At 43.3% G+C, this 17,390-nt stretch overlaps 1 protein-coding gene across 1 annotated transcript in view; it reads left to right on the top strand.

The window, feature by feature from the left end:
• The window catches only part of gek (serine/threonine-protein kinase gek), a 248,807-nt gene that overhangs the window by 135,315 nt on the left and 96,102 nt on the right, over nt 1-17,390 (top strand). The window contains exon 3 of the mRNA XM_080285567.1: nt 17,185-17,353. Coding sequence (XP_080141693.1) covers nt 17,185-17,353 — 169 coding nt within the window. The remainder of the gene's footprint in view (nt 1-17,184; nt 17,354-17,390) is intronic.

Below are 17,390 nucleotides of genomic sequence, written 5' to 3'. Positions count from 1 at the left end.
CGGGTTCCAATACCCCCTTACGGTCATTCCCAGAACCTCTAGTGTGGCTGCAAGAATTTCCGCATACCACCTCAGCTTCTATTAACATTCCAGCAACAGCAGCAACTACAGCCATGACCCGTAACAGCAGCAGTAACAATAGCCACCTCCAGCACTAACAACAACAACGGCAAATATAAAAACAAGCATTACTAACAAGAATAATCACCAAAGCAATAATGACAAATAACAAAAACAGATACAGCCACCACAGCCGTCATCACCCCGCCGCACCACCACCACCACCACCACCCACAACAACAGCAAAAACAACATTACCACCACCACCAACACCAACAACAACAACAACACGAGCAATAGTCACGCAGCGAATTTGCATATATGACAATCGCTCACGGCAAAGCACTGGGACTGAATTTAATATGCGTGATAACTCCACAATGAGCGATACCACAACACATTTTAGCGTTTACCAAAATTCATCGTCCAGTGTATCAGAATTATAGTAGAAAACAGAGAGAGAGAGAGAGAGAGAGAGAGAGAGAGAGAGAGAGAGAGAGAGAGAGAAAGGTGTTTGGATGAGGGTGGGGTGTAGGTAATGTAATTGAGATTATTAGTTAGAGTTTGTCACATCTGCTCTCTCTCTCTCTCTCTCTCTCTCTCTCTCTCTCTCTCTCTCAGATGAACTTTAACGTCTGCCATTGCTCCACTTATCACATGCAACAACAACATCCGTAACAACAACAGTAACTCATAACACCACCACCACCACCAACAACAACAACAACAACGCCCAATTGTATATGAACAGCCACCATTACCATTGATACGAGCTTTGTTAATTGGGGCTTTCATCACAAATATTGTTCATAAATTGGATCACACCTACCTCCCCGCCCACCACTACAACAACAGCAACAACAAAAATATCAGTAACGACAACGACAGCAACACACCCACTACAACAGCAACACAGACAACTACAACTACAACAACACTACCATTGTATTTTCTACATTTAAAATTACCACAGTTAGAACACCATCACCACCAACTACCACCACAGCCAATACCATCACTACAGCAACCACCACTACCATCACCCCAGGCCTAAATACAATCACCACTACCACAACCTCTACCACATTGCCACAGCTGCCACCACCATAACTAAACTACCACCACCACCACAATTAGTTTACCTCCACCGCAGCTGGCGACGTTATGACAACTATTCACATTCTAACTTTCACCTCAACCCTGCCACACCACCACACCGTAGTACTCTTCCTACCACATGTCACTTTAGCTACCATACACTACCAGCTACGGTATATCACTTTACCTGCCACACCATCCACTACCACACACTAAGCCTACCACATCGTCTAGTATCACACACTTTACCTGCCTCATATGCCTTAACAAAACCATATTTTCGTACCACACAATATTATAACTGTTCTTGTATCCTTAGATGTCGCTACAACAACCAGCATCCATACCACAAACCTCTCACCTCACCTACCACACCTGTCACCTTTCCTACCACACCGTTCAGCACCTACCACACCTTAGCACTTATCACACGCCTTTCCAGCAGTGCATAACACCGAAGTACACTTTATCATTCCAACCTTACATACCACACACCTACCATATAACCTCCATACCACACTTACAGCATACATACCACACTTATTCCAATTTTACCTATATTTCCATCCACCCATGCCCACCACATCACTCCCAGTCACTTCAACACACTTGCCCCATTCTTGTCAAGTTTACTTTTCACACCAAAGTATTCACTACATGTCCGTCCAGTGTTACCTTCCTGACCCTAGCCATGTAATCCTACCTTCACCACACTTGCAGTTGTTCCTCCCCCAGTATTCCCGTTAAAACTCATCATACACCCTGACTTACACTTACCTCTGCAGTATCTACCATGCTTACAGACAGACAGGGGGGGAAAGCAGTCACTCTACGCCATTTACCGTATTAGATTTTATTTCACGGAAGACCTGAGCCACCACACCCTTTCCTTGGTAGTAGAGGCAGCATCTCTTCCTTAGCGATTTATTTTTGGATATGACTCGTTAATATCCCTTTTACTTAATTATGCACAGTATGGCGATATTAGAAGGATTTGTGTAACACTGAATAGGACAATAAGGTGTAATAAACGAAATAAATCGCTTAGGAAAGAGTGTTAGGGGGCTTCCTTAACCGGCGAGGGTACTGACCGTAATCTCTTCGTGTGTACCCCTTACCAGTTTCCCGATTCCTACCACTCCTTTCTACCACACTTCCTTCCTGTCTACCTCACTAACCAATACTTATGTCACCTGCAATTTTTTTCTTCCTGTCACACCAATCCCTTCTGAACAGTAACCACACTTACCACCCCAATATTTTTACCATATACGTACCTTCCACTCCTTGCCACACCTCTACCTTTTTCTTCGTACCAATAACCTCACCTGTATAGTACTAACCAAACTACCCATCGCAACTGTTGCCTCCCCTTAACTCAAACCCAAGCCTCACAGCCATAGCACGTCACCCTGCCACACATTCCCTTACCACACCTAGTTTCCCCTCCCCTTTCATCCCGTCTTTCACTGAGTTTAGCCGCTGCCCCATATGTCCCTTCTCCCATACAAACCCATACCCCTTCCATAGTTACCCCTCCCTTCCCATTCTTCTCCCCCTTCCCTCTACCACACACACACACACACACACACACACACACACACACACACACACACACACACACACACACACACACACACACACACACACACACACACACACACACACACACACACACACACACACACACACACACACACACACACACACACACACACACACACACACACACACACACACACACACACACACACACACACACACACACACCTTTTCTCCCCTTCTCTCCATCCCCTCACCCTTCCTCCATCTTTCCCCTTTCCTTCAGCTATTCCCTATTTCCTCCCCTTCACCCATTCCCTCTCTCCTCCCCTTCACTCATTCCCTCTCTCCTCCCCTTCACTCATTCCCTCTCTCCTCTCCTTTCCTCTACCAGTTCCCTCTCTGCCCTCCTTCACCAGTTCGCTCTCTCCTTTCCTTCACCCATTCTCTATCTCCTTTCCTTCCCTCCTGCTCCCTTCCCTTAGTCTCCCTTCATCCTTCCTCCCTTCACCCATTCCTTTGCCCCCTTTCCTTTCCTTCCCCACCCCCTCCTTGCATGCACCATTCAGACCTCTCTCCTTCACCCTCTCCTTTTCCTTCCCCCATCCCCTTCCCCTCATTCCTACCCCTATCTCTCCATTCCCTCCCTCCCTTCCCCTTCCATCTATCATACGGAACACTCCCTCCCCTTATGGACTTCTCTCCCTTCACCCCCTCTTTCTCCCTTCCTCACTTTACCTCCCTCCCGCCCCCTCCTCCGTCGCCCCCAGCACTAATAAGAAACATGAATGCAGTGGGAAAGGCCGTGCAGGCGGAAGTGACGTCACGGTTAGGCGGCATGGCGTAGCTACGGTAAAGGCGGATGGCCAAGAGGAAATGCTACACACACACACACACACACACACACACACACACACACACACACACACACACACACACACACACACACACACAATTGGCTGCATTAGAAGGATGTTTATATTTTTGCTGTGGAGTGATTTTAAGGTTTATGGATTTTGCAAGTACAACAATGTGATTTTTTGCGTATTTTTGGTCACATATGTACTGTTATCATTTTTTCTGTTACTTTATACCGTTACTCTAGTCATGCAATTTTCTGAACATAAAAGGAGTCATATATACCCACGTACATTGATAGGTGTTTGTGGGATAGGCATTTACTTTGAACTTTATATAACCAGAAATGGTGGTTGTTAATCTGTTCTTGCTGAAAAACAGGTTGCGTCTTGAAATTACTGGAAACCATATATATATATATATATATATATATATATATATATATAGATATATATATATATATATATATATATATAATCACTCGTTAAAGGAAGTTGGTATCAGTTGTAGTGTTTATTTACTCATCACACACACACACACACACACACACACACACACACACACACACACACACACACACACACACACACACACACACACACACACACTGGGTGGCTCTCCAAACACATTCATAACGTTGACCCGGAACGAAAAAAAATATATATATGCGTGTCGAGTATTATATGAAAAAATACGGAACACATCCAATTGGCACGACGCACCCGGTATGAGAGAGAGAGAGAGAGAGAGAGAGAGAGAGAGAGAATTAATGGAGGAAAATAGAGGAAGAAGAGAAATGAAAGGTACTAGGAGAGGGAGGGGGGGAAGGGACGGGGGAATTGATGAAGAGAAAAAAGAGAGGAAGAAGAGAAATGAAAGGTGCCGGGGGGGGGGAAGAGGGGGGGGGGGAGACTAGCCCCTGCATGGTGTGTTATCATTTGTAGATTTAAACGTGTGTGTATCTGTGTACGGTAACAATATTCAGCTGTAGTAGTGTATTACCTGTATTTTATATGTAGTTGTATTTTTAGTGAACGAACTGTAAATTTAAGGTTTTGAAAGTGTGTTGACAGTACCTTTTGAAATACTTCGTTGTAATTTATGTAATATTAATTTAACCCCTTCAGGTGTTTTGGCACTTTTAACGTCTGATTTTACTTGCTTCATTAACGAAGAGATGTGTAATGTTTGTAGTTTCTCAGTTTCTCTTTTTCAGGTAATTCGAGTGTTGGCTATAGGGGAGAAAAATGTCTGCAGAGAAACTTGGAAACTTATAATATGTTCTAATGTAATATTGTAGACTTGGAATCTCCCTGGTAAAGTGTCGTGGAAGTTTCGCCCTTGTTAAATACACTGGAATATCATGCCTGTGTCTGAAGGAGTTAATGACTGTGATTTGGATGAGTCTACAGGTTATTACATACATAATGTCTTCATAAAAATGATAGGTGAAAGAATAACAGTAAATTATACCATTTTCATCACAACGTGGCCCAGATTTTCGTCCACTTGCAGACTCTTTTATCTATCCGTTCTGTGGCACTTCTTTGTGACTAGAACCATATTTTTTTTAATCTGCTGTAATAACTCGGCATTCAAGATGGAGAGATGATAATATTAGGCCAGGTTAGAGTAAGAGGAGTAAAGATACCGTATACCAATTACACTGAATATTAGTGGGCTGACTAATTACTGTAGTCAATCGTGTTTCCATTTTAGGATCTTTAGGTGGGAAGTCAGATGAGTATTTTAAGAACGAAGAAAACTGTAGTAAGTAGGGGGGAGAAAAGTTAATATTCCATAGAACTTGTTACTGAACAGGAGACATACATACCATAATATATCCTGTAAATTTTGTAGCCTCAAAAATACAAGGTAGAACAATTATATCCTTGTATATTAACGTCCGGCCATGAATACCCGTAAATGCATATAACAGCACCCTCAGGCATTCCTATAAGCCCACAACTGCTGTATAAATCCCCCTCACCTTATATATGTGTCAGACGTGCGGCGAGAGCGAGCAGTAAACAGGTCAGGGGGTATATATATAAGTGACTACAGGTGGAAGAATACCTGTGTGTGTGTGTGTGTGTGTGTGTGTGTGTGTGTGTGTGTGTGTGTGTGTGTGTGTGTGTGTGTGTGCGCTGATGTATGTTTTTCTGTGTGTGGACAGATTGATGTTTGTGAATGTGCACTGCTTTGATGTACGTCGTTATGTGTGTAGACTGCTTTTGTGTGTGTGTGTGTAATTGGTGTGTTTGTTTATGTACACTGATTCATGTTCGTGTTTGTGTGTTCGCGGACTGATTTATATCTAATATGTCGCATGTGTACCTGTCAGGTTTTGGTGTATGTATAAGTATGTATGCATGTATGTATATGTGTGTGTGTGTGTGTGTGTGTGTGTGTGTGTGTGTGTGTGTGTGTGTGTGTGTGTATAGGTGGGGCTGGGGTGTTGGCTGCGGATCGGGTGTGTGTATATTCTTAGTATGAGTAATGTGTGTCAGAGCCTGTCTTCTGCCTCAGTGGGGTGCCGTGCTGGATAGACGGTAGATAGATAGACACCTGGTACTTCACTGGGTCGATAGAGGGTTGATAGACAGCCGGTAGATTGGTTGGTAGATAGATACAAAGCTGGTAGGTTGATCGGTAGAGGAGATTGAGTTGGTTGGTCAGGTGGTAGAGATGGAGGATTGTTAGTTTAGTTGGTAGGTAGATTAGATACAATACCGAGTGGTTGGTAGACACGTAGGTGATGGTTTGGTAGATTGACAGAAATAATTGGTAGATAGGGCTATGTTGGTCAATTAGTGGATTGTCAGGTGGGTTGTTGGTAGGTAAATAAAAGTGAAGGCACGTAAGTAGTTAAGAATCACTAAAGAAAGGAAAGTAGGTATGTAAGTAGATGGTTCAATATCTTAATAGAAAAAAAAATCAAATAATTATAAGTGAGTTCCAGGGAAAGTTAATAAGTAGTCAGGTAAAGGCGAATGCGGGCAGGTAAACAGGTAGAAATGAAGGAATGGAAGTAGGTATATAGTTGTGCAGTTCAGTATGTTAAAGAATTTATGTTAAAGAATTTAGTAAAAAATATAGAATTCGTTTGCAGATAATTAGGGAGGTAAATATACAGGTAAAACAAATACGTACACAGGTAAAAAAAAGACAGGTAAGTAGAAATGAAGGATGTTGACGGATATTCATTATGTTAATATAGTTAAAAAGGAGCAGAGTAGATGTGCGTGTATTTAAGAAGACAAAAATGAGAGAGAGAGAGAGAGAGAGAGAGAGAGAGAGAGAGAGAGAGAGAGAGTATGCCTAATATTAAAGTGACACAGAAACTAAAGAGAGGACAGGAGAGGCAATGCAATATGTTCATAGAGATAGTAAAAAACAGTGAAGAATGGGAATACATATTATTAAGGAGACATAGAGAAATTAAAGAGGCTTCAGGAGAGATGGAATGTGAAGATATGAGTGAATAATTGGACAGTGATGAAAGGTGGGAGCGTAGGGATGGAAGAGGGGAGATTAGACGAGAATGAAGGGAGGAGCAAGGGAGAGAGGGAAAGGAAGGTGAGAGGAAAGAGAGAAAAGAAGGGAGGGTGAGGGTAGTGTAATAGGAGAAAGAGAGATGGAGAGAAAGCAACGAAGGGCAAATGAAAAGATAAAGGGGGAAAGGGGAAAAGTGAAGGGAGGGACGAGAGGAAATAAGAGGCAAAGGAGAAAGGCGAGTGGGAAAGAGGGGAGGGAGAGAGGAGACTAGGAGAGGCAAGGGAAAGAGAGAAGGAGAAGGAGGGGGGAGAGAGAAGAAAGAGGGGGAACGAGGATAAAAGAGGAAGAAGGGAGAGAGAGAAGGGAGAAACTATAAAGAGAGGGAGGAACAAATAGGAGGTGAGGAAGGGAGGGGAAGGGATTACGAGAAGGGATTTAAGAAAGGGGACAACGGAAAAGGGTTGAATGAATGAGGGGGAAGGACAAAAGGGAAGGATTGAGGGGACAGGAAGGGAGGAAGGTGTGTGTGTGTGTGTGTGTGTGTGAGAGAGAGAGAGAAACTAGCGTCAACCTTTCGACTGTGACGTTGGATATATCAGACTGGTGACATGTGAGGTAGGGAGATAAAAGGGAGGGAGGGGGTAACAGAGAAGAAGAAAACGAGAGAGAGAGAGAGAGAGACGGAATCAAAACAGGAAGTAATGATCTGCCTTGTAACCGATCTGCAGCGCAGAATACCAGAGAGAGAGAGAGAGAGAGAGCGATGAGTAATGTGATGTGATGCTGAGATGCAGTGTGGTGAAATGTCATAGGCTATGCGATTGTCGGTAATGGTAATAATTATAATAATAATAATAATAATATTAATAATAATCCATCCGTCATCCAATCCTATGTCCCCCCATGAGGAGCGTAGGCACCCGAGGCTAGGCAAGTTGGTCCTGATATTTAAGATGAGAGTGGAATAATAATAATCATAATAATAATAATAATAATAATAATAATAATAATAATAAGTACTGAAAAAAAGTCACCACGTAACCAGTGCTGAAACACAGAATACCAGAGGACGGTAGTAATCAGGGGGGAGGGATGGAGGGGGTAGATGTGGGGATAGGTGGAGGGATAGAGAGAGTGAGGGGGGGATAGGTGGAAGGATAGAGAGGGTGAGGGAGGTAGGTGAAGGGATAGTGAGGGTGAGGGGGTAGGTGGAGGGTTAGAGGCAGTAAGTGGGTATGGGTGGAGGGATAAAGGGGGTAGGTGGGGGGATAGGTGGTAGGGGTGGTGGTGTAACACGTAAACACTGTCGGGCTAGTGTTACAGTGTGGGGTTCAAGTCACAGGGGATAGATGAGGCACACCGGATAGTTTGGAGGTCACGTGCTGGCCGGATATATATATACCTTATTCACATATTCTTTACTACACATTCCCCTTCTTTATTATACCTTATTTAGTTGCCTTATTTCTGTTTTCTTTACTACCCAGGCCGGATGTTTTACTCCACCAGATTCAGTTATGTAATGTCCCGTAGTCCTTTCCTTTGTGGCTCTAATCCTGTCTAATTATAACATCACCTCAATGTCCTGCTTACGGTAACTTCATCCTGTCCAGTCCTGTATCATCTCTCAGTCCAGTCCTATATCGTCACCCTATCCAGTGCTTTTCTTTCACCCTATCCAATGCCTTTCTTTCACCTTATCCAGTGCTATACCTTCACCCTATCCTTCCTATCCCTCCTTACACCCATACCCTATACTGCTGTAGTTCCAGATGTATTGCTCTAACTACAACCTCACCTTGCCCTTGTTATTATTATTAAAACTTGTCTTTTTTCCAACATTAAATTGAATAAGGAAATTTTTTGGATATTTCAACTTCTGGTCATGTGGTTTATTATTTTTTTTTTTTTTTTTTTTTTTTTTTTTTTTTTTTTTTTAATAAGAATTTTTTAGCTTTTATGGGAAGAAGGATTTTTTCCCCCAACTTTCGGCCGTATAGAAAAGGGAGATATGATTTTAAAGAGCCTGATATTATCTGATCAAAGCTCCTCTTCTCTCATATTTCTCGGTGGGTTGAATTGGGGAGCTGTTAAAGGGAAAGCTGTATTTATTTATTTTATTTTACGGCGTCCTTAGGCTCAGCGGGTTAATGGTGATCGTTTTATATCCTGCTGCATGTGGGTTCAGTCCAAAGCAGACAAGGCTAATATGATCTGGCGTTGACTAGAAATATATATACAGGAGTGAGTGAGCGAGGGAGTGAGAGAGTGAGTGAGTGAGGGAGTGAGAGAGAGAGAGAGTGAGTGAGTGAGTGAGTGAGTGAGGGAGTGAGAGAGAGCAAGTGAGTGTGTGTGTGAGAGCAAGTGAGTGAGGGAGTGAGAGGGCAAGTGAGTGAGGTGTGGCGTGTATGGTGGTGATGGGTAAATTAATGGGTGATGGATGGGGTGTGGGGGAGGGGATGGTGAGGCCAGATGGATGGGGTGTAAGGCTGATGGATGGGATGGGTGAGTGAGGCGCGGGTGACTGGACGATTGTGTGCGTGTAATGGATTGGTGTGTGTGTGTGTGTGTGTGTGCGAGAGAGAGAGAGAGAGAGAGAGAGAGAGAGAGAGAGAGAGAGAGAGAGGAAAAGGATACTTGAAAGAAAAAGAAAACTGAAGGCGAGAGAAAAATCCAAGTGGAAAAATATCTTGAAAAATGTGAGAAAAAAAAGAATGGTAGTGAGAGGGAGTGAGGAGAAGAAGAGGGAGGGAAGGAAGGGAAGGAGGGAGGAGAAGAGGAAAGAGGGAAGAGGGAGGGGAGTGAGGGAGGAGAAGAAGAAGGGGGAGGGAAGGGGGAGGGGAAGGGAGGCAGAGGGAGAAACGGAGAAGGAAGGGGAACATACGATAAGCGAGAGAGAGAGAGAGAGGAGTAGAAATGGAGAGAAGCAGATGGCGATAGGAAAGAGGAGGAGAAGGGAAAAAAAGGTGGGAAGAGGTGAGATGAGAAGACAGTAAAGGAGAGAGAGAGAGAGAGAGAGAGAGAGGCGAGGAATGTACGAATGGAAGGGGAGAGAAAGGAAGGAGAGAACCAAAGAAAGGGAGGATGAAGGGGGGGGGGAAAGGATAGTACCGTATGGAGGTAGGGTAAACGAGGAAGAGAGAAACGGGAGGGGGGGGAGAGAAGGGGGGGGGAGGAAGGGAGGAAACCATACAAAGTCGACGTGATTCACCCCAGTTATTGAGGAGAAGGGAGAGGAGGGGAGGGGGAGGAGGAGGAAAGGAAAGGGGATGGGAGGGGAGAGAAAATGAAAACACGAAGTGAGGAAGTAAACAGAGAGAGAGAGTGAGTGATGGAAAAAGGAAAGACGAGGAAGTAGGAAAATAGAAAGAAAATAAAGAATGTATAGAAAGGGAACGGAGGAAAAAACAGAATGAGAATAACAGTTGAATATATAGACATGGAAAAAGGGACGAAGAGGAACGAGGATGGATGGAGGAAAGTATGAAGGGAAAGAATGGATGGGTGAATGAATGGAAGGTTGGGAAGAGAATGGAGAGAATGATCTTGAGAGAAGGGAGGGAAAGGAAAGAAGGAAAGAATGAATGAAGGAAGGGCGAAGGGTAACTAAGGAAGGCAGAAAGGGCGATGATTAAAGGAAGAAAAAGAACGGAACAGAAAGAAGAAGGAAAAGTAAATCAGTCGCTTTAAGAGTTGATACAAAGAAGAATTACGTAAGGTACAGAGAGTAAGAACAAGAATAACGGTCGATGATACAAGAGAGTGGGATGGAGGGGTGTGGAGGGGAGGAAGGAGGAAGGGGAGAAAGGGATGGAGAGGGGAAGGAGGGAGGGAGTGAATAAAGGAGGGAGGAAGGGGGGAGTGACAGTTTTGGAGAATAAAAGTGAAATATATGACTTATGGGTGACTAGCTTCCAGGCCTCTATCCCATTCCCTCCCTCCCTTCCTCATCTCCCCTCATACCCTCCTCCCTCTTTCTCTTTCATTCTATCTATCTATCTACCTACCTATCTACATACATAGATACATATAATTGTATCTTCTTGCCCTGTATTTCTTTCGTATATTCTCATTCTCCAACATCGTCCACTCTCTTCCATTTCCTTTATCCATTGGTATTCTTGTCCAGCATATATCACCTTCCACTTTCCTGCTGTCATCAGTTTCTCTCTCTCTCTCTCTCTCTCTCTCTCTCTCTCTCTCTCTCTCTCTCTCTCTCTCTCTCTCTCGTCATTATCCTCAGTGTACGAGTATATGTCATATTTTGCTCCTCCGTATTTCCTTCTCGTCACGTTTTCCTTTGTCAGTATTTCACATTTCGTTTCTCTCCCTACTCACATTCTTTTCACATCTATAAAACATTTCTACTGTGCCTTTCACTATTCTCTCCTGCTCTATCTTCTCTGTTTAGGTTCTTCTGTCCCTCACTTTGTTTTTTCCTTTATTGCATCTTTACTCTTATAATTCTCCCCCTTTTTATTCATTCTCTTGCCTCACTGTTTTTTAGTTTCTCGCTCACGGTACTCTTTGTTGGTTCCAGCCAGTTTCATACCTACTCTCTCCCCATCTCTCTCTCTCTCTCTCTCTCTCTCTCTCTCTCTCTCTCTCTCTCTCTCTCTCTCACATCTCCCCTCTACTCTCCACTTCCCTCCTCTCGTCTCCTCTCCTCAGTTGTCTCTTCCCTTCACTTCTCTTACACATCCCTCCTCTTCTCCCCTATCCATACCTCGCTCCTTTCCCCCTCCCTTCCCATTCCTTTCTTCTACCCATCCTTCCTCCGTTATTTCCAGGAAGGGGTGACTAAGCATAAAATAGCCTTATACCCAGAATGTTCCAAGAAGACATCGGGGAAAAAAGAGAGAGAGAAAGAAAGAGAGAAAGCAGCCTGGAACAGTTTAGAAGGAAGTTGAGAAAATTCCGAGGAACAATTTAATGAGTTGAATAATTTACGCAGTTTCAGAGAATTGTGTTATTAAGTGAATTAAATGTAAGGACTTTGGCTCTGTGGAGGAAGAGGAAAGGGAAAGAGGAGTGAAGATGCACGTTATTAGATGGAGAAATTATGTGAAGGAAATTGTCGTGAATTATTAAGTAGTTTATAAAGGGTTGCTAAGGAAGAGAATTTAATGTGTGAACGAAAGCTTAAAATTAACAAGCTAAGGAAGAGAATTGATCAGAACGAAAATGTAGGAGATCCACGTGATGAGAAACGGAAATGAACGTAGATGGTGAGAGTGAACATTAATTAAAATGAATGGAAATTGAGGAAATGGGAGAAATAAAAAATGGAAAATAAAGCTGATAGAAATTGAAGAAACAAAAAAAATCATGATGAAATTTAAAACATATATTAGAATGTGAAAAAATAAATAAAGTAGCTCATAGAGAGGAAATAGTCAAAGGAGATGAGAAATAGGGCAAGTGAAATGAGCGAAACGGTAATGACAGGTTGAGTAATGAGGCGAAATTGCTGTCCAGTTAGAGAGAGAGAGAGAGAGAGAGAGAGAGAGAGAGAGAGAGAGAGACGTAATGATGTGGTTGTGAATGTAGTACTTTATGTGTGACTGGCGTGAGTGGTGGTGATGGTGGCTGTGTTATTTGGTTATGTATGTGTGTTTTTTTTTCACCATTAACTAATACACACACACACACACACACACACACACACACACACACACACACACACACACACACACACACACACACACACACACACACACACACACACACACACACACACACACGCAATACGACCACCACAGCTACCACACCACCACAACTGCCACACCCACCACACCACCGTTACTCCAGCGAGTCAAGAGCGAATGAATGAATGCGCCTCAGGGTACATTGCTGTGTGTGTGTGTGTGTGTGTGTGTGTGTGTGTGTGTGTGTGTGTGTGTGTGTGTTTGATTTGTTCACAAGTTTGCTTTTCATTGTTTGTGTCTGTATGAGCATATTGCTTGTACGTCTCTGTGTGTGCGTATACGAGAGCATGTATGTATTCCTGTGTGCCTACTTCCTTGGCTTGCGCACACGTGTGTGTGTGTGTGTGTGTGTGTGTGTGTGTGTGTGTGTGTGTGTGTGTGTGTGTGTGTGTGTTGATGTATGCCTATGTGTGTGCGTGTATCAGTGCTTGTGGGCCTGAGTACATTTTTGTGCCAGGAAGAAGGAACTAAAGGCTAGAAATATGCAAAACTATTCCTTCCAAAAATAAATAAATAGTCTAGGCTGAATTTCCGTATGTGTAGCTGTGTGTGTGTGTGTGTGTGTGTGTGTGAGCGTTTGAATGTACTGTAATGCTTGTGTTGAGAGTGTGTATGTGTGCGTGTACGTGTGTGTGTGAGTGCATGTATGTGTGTGCGTGTGATGTTTGTTATCATTGGTGGCTTGGAATTCCAGCTGTGTCACCTCTCTCTCTCTCTCTCTCTCTCTCTCTCTCTCTCTCTCTCTCTCTCTCTCTCTCTCTCTCTCTCTCTCCAGTAGTGGTAGTAGCAGCGTTGAATTGATACTTGGGACACATTTGTATTAAAGCTGACAGAGGTATGGCACGGTGTGGTAGTAGGGTGGGTGGTATGGTAGTTGATAGTGATGGTGGTAGCATTAGTAGTGGTGGTAGAGTAATTGTAGTTGATAGTGATGGTGGTAGCATTAGTAGTGGTGGTAGAGTAATTGTAGTTGATAGTGATGGTGGTAGCATTAGTAGTGGTGGTAGAGTAATTGTAGTTGATAGTGGTAGCATTAGTAGAAGGCTTATATCGTTACTCTAATTGAGGAGATTCTTATACTGTTTACCTTAGACTATTCTGAAGTTACGTGTATTTGGTAGAGTGGTTAGTGGTTGTTGATGATGATGATGATGATGATGATTAGTTGCTGTCGTTGTAATGTTGGCAGAAGTGATAATGAAGGAAGTAGGTGGTAGTAGTAGTAATAGCAGTAATGATAAATATTGCTAGTGTTAGTAGACGTGATAGTAGTGGTATTGGCTAATATATTGTGTGGTGGAGGTAGTAGTAGTGTTAGTAGAGGTGATAATGGTAGTGTTAGTAGAGGTGATAGTGGTAGTAGTGGTAGTGGAGGTGATAATGGTAATAGTGGTTGTTAGTAGAGGTGATAATGGTAGTGGTGATAGTGTTAGTAGAGGTGATACTGGTAGTGTTAGTAGAGGTGATAGTGGTAGTAGTGGTAGTGGAGGTGATAATGGTAATAGTGGTGGTGTTAGTAGAGGTGATAATGGTAGTAGTGATAGTGTTAGTAGAGGTGATAATGGTAGTAGTGGTAGTGTTAGTAGAGGTGATGATGGTAGTAGTAGTATTGGTAAAGGTAGTGGTAGTGGTGGTGTTGGTTTGCATACAGAGGCCAGCTGACGTGAGTGTGGTAGGTGACCAACACCGTCTCACACTCGCTGATTCCCACGACCCCCCCCCTCTAACCCCCCCCACCTCTATCTTTCCCTCACCCTCTCCTACTCCTTCATACCTCCTTTCTTCATTCCTTCGTTTCGTCATTCTTTCATTTTCCCTCCTCCGTTCACTCCTCCTTCCCTTCCTTCCATCATTCCTTCTTGTCATCATTCCTTTATATCCTCTTCCCCTCTCGTTCCTCCTTTCCTCCCTCCATCCTTCCATACTCCTTCGTGTCAGTATTCCATATTTTCCCTCCCTCTCTATCATCCCTTCCCTCTCACTCCTTCCTCCCTCCTCCATTCATTCCCATCTTTCCTTTCCTATCTCCCTGCTCTTGTCATCCCACTTTTCGTTTCTCGTTCCTTCCATTTCCCTGCCTATCTTCTCCCCCCCCCCCACACACTCCTTTCTTATTTCCCTCTTTATTCCATCGTGTCATTACTCCATTTCTCTTTCCTCCCTTTCTCTTTCTGTTTTATCGATCTCGTTTTCGTTTCCTCATCTCCCAAACCCTTCTTACCTTTCTCCCCAGTCCTTCCTTCCTTCCTGCTGAGCCTGGTTCATCCTTTATTCGTACCTCTCCCTCATCTTCCTTCTCCTTCATTCCCTCTTTCCACCGTACTTACGTCTGGTGCATTTTCTTCCTCGTCTTCCACCCAGTTTACGTCTACTGCACTTCACTTTCCCCAAACTTCTTCCTTCTTCCTCCATATTTCTTTCCTGCCTTCCTACTTAACGTCTGGTGCATTTCCTTCCCTACCCTTCCCCTCTCCTCCTTCATACCCCCTCCTTTCCTTCGATCTCACCCTTACCCCGCCGGACCGTCCTCTCACCCTCCTAATTTCCAAACCTGCCTCACCATATTTCCCAAACCGTCTTTCTGTCACTCCATTTCTTGCACAGCATCTTTCCTTGCTGCCTGCCTGTTTCCCCATCCCGCCTTAAAGTTGTGTATAAGATTCGTGTATTGTCAATTGGATTTCTTTCACCTTGGTAGTGCTTTGCTCCCTTTTATTTATTTATTTTTTATCCTTCTCTTCATTTCTTCTTCATTTTGTCATCTTTTCCTCACGTATCTTCATTTCCGCGTCTCCCTCTCCTCTCCTATACTGCCTGTAACAGTTTTCCTCCCATCTTCTTTTTCTCTAACTCCCTTCTTTACTACCTCCTCCCCACCTCCTCTTGGTGCCTCCCTCCCCATTCATTCAACTCTTCTCGTCTCCCCTCCCCCCGGCTCCCCACCGTAAAACTTATCTCCTCCCCCCCCTCCCATCCCCTGCATTTTGCCTTTGTGTTTTTCTCATTTCCTCCCATCCTTTATTCTCTCTCTCTCTCTCTCTCTCTCTCTCTCTCTCTCTCTCTCTCTCTCTCTCTCTCTCTCTCTCTCCTATATAGATAAAGATAAATAGAAATAAGTATACACATAAATATACCTGTCTGTAAATCTTGTCATATATATCCCTCCCGTACCTTGTTCCATCCATTCATTCTAGTGTCCCCTTCTGCCTTCCATCTCTTACGATTTTTTCTCTGAGCACTTCCCGTCTCCATCCTGTCATCACTGTCTTCCTCCTAGGCTTTTTTAATTTTATCTTCTCGCCTTTCTGCCTTTCTTTTTTCTACTCTCTTTTCTTTCAGTCTGTATTGTTCTTTGTTTTTGTTTTTTTTCCTTTTCATACATCTTCCATCCATGTATGTGTCTTCGTCCCTTCCTCCCTACCTATCTTCCTCCCTCCCTCCTTCCTCCCCTAGTCTTCCCCCAATCCTCCTTCCTCCCCTAGTCTTCCCCCAATCCTCCTTCCTTAATCTCAGTCCCTCCTATTCCTCCACCTCATCCAATCCTTCCTTTCCCCCTCCTCTACCCCCCTCCCTCTCCCACCGTCTCATTCATACCTCCCTCACTTCCTCTTTCCTAGATTCCCTCCCACCACTTCCTCCTTCCCACCCTCCCACGTCGCCATCACTACTGAGGGGGAGAGAGAGAGAGAGAAGAGTGATGAGAATTTATTTCCACTGTATTCCAACGTTGCATTATTCAAGATGGTATAAATGAATTTTTGACGGGGACTATGGTAACAAGGCGTCATAGTGGCTAGTGCTGTGTGTGTGGGATTCTGTGGACTTAAAAAATAAATAAAAAACAAATTCGATTATTTGTCACAGTTCTTTCTCTACGTCAAAACATTAATCATGATAGATGTTAAAAGTTTTGGTGCTCCGTTTCTTTGGATAGTAAAAATCGTCTAAGTTTAACCGTTTGTTGTTTTAGAGATCTCGCCCTTTGTTCTAATTATCCTCGTCCATCCTTCATATTGATATTTAAATATATCTTTAGATCAGGTCGAGGGAATGAAGTCTTTATAATAGCTTTCCTTTGTTTCAGTTTTGGTATCTTGCCTGTTCCTTCCCTTTTGCTTTCTGAACGTGTATAATTCTCTCTCTCTCTCTCCAGCCTTCAAAGTCATACGCATTGGCCAAAATTGTATAATAATTCCTTTTTAACATATACAATTTTTCTTTAATGTTATTGTACGTCGTTGCAAATTATTATTATTATTATTATTATTATTATTATTATTATTATTATTATTATTATTATTATTACTACTACTACCACTACTACTACTACTACTACTACTACTACTACTACTGTAATTATTATTATTATTATTATTATTACTGTTACACTTTTTTAACACTTTCCCTTCTTCCTCCACAGTGAAGCCAGTGGTACAGCGTGTGAAGGCCCTAAGGCTGTCCCGCGACGACTTCGAAGTGATCAAGGTGATAGGGAGGGGTGCCTTCGGGGAGGTGTGTGTCGTTAAGCTCAAGGGCACCGACAACGTTTATGCCATGAAGATACTCAACAAGTGGGAGATGCTGAAGAGGTGAGAGAGAGAGAGAGAGAATGCTTAGAAAATTAAA

Source organism: Coenobita brevimanus, chromosome 107 (genome assembly GCF_032717465.1).
Source record: "Coenobita brevimanus isolate Jiangsu-jjx chromosome 107, ASM3271746v2, whole genome shotgun sequence".
In the NCBI taxonomy this organism is placed as follows: domain Eukaryota; kingdom Metazoa; phylum Arthropoda; class Malacostraca; order Decapoda; family Coenobitidae; genus Coenobita; species Coenobita brevimanus.
Note: the sequence above shows the minus strand (reverse complement) of the source record. Positions and strands in the feature narration are given on the sequence as shown.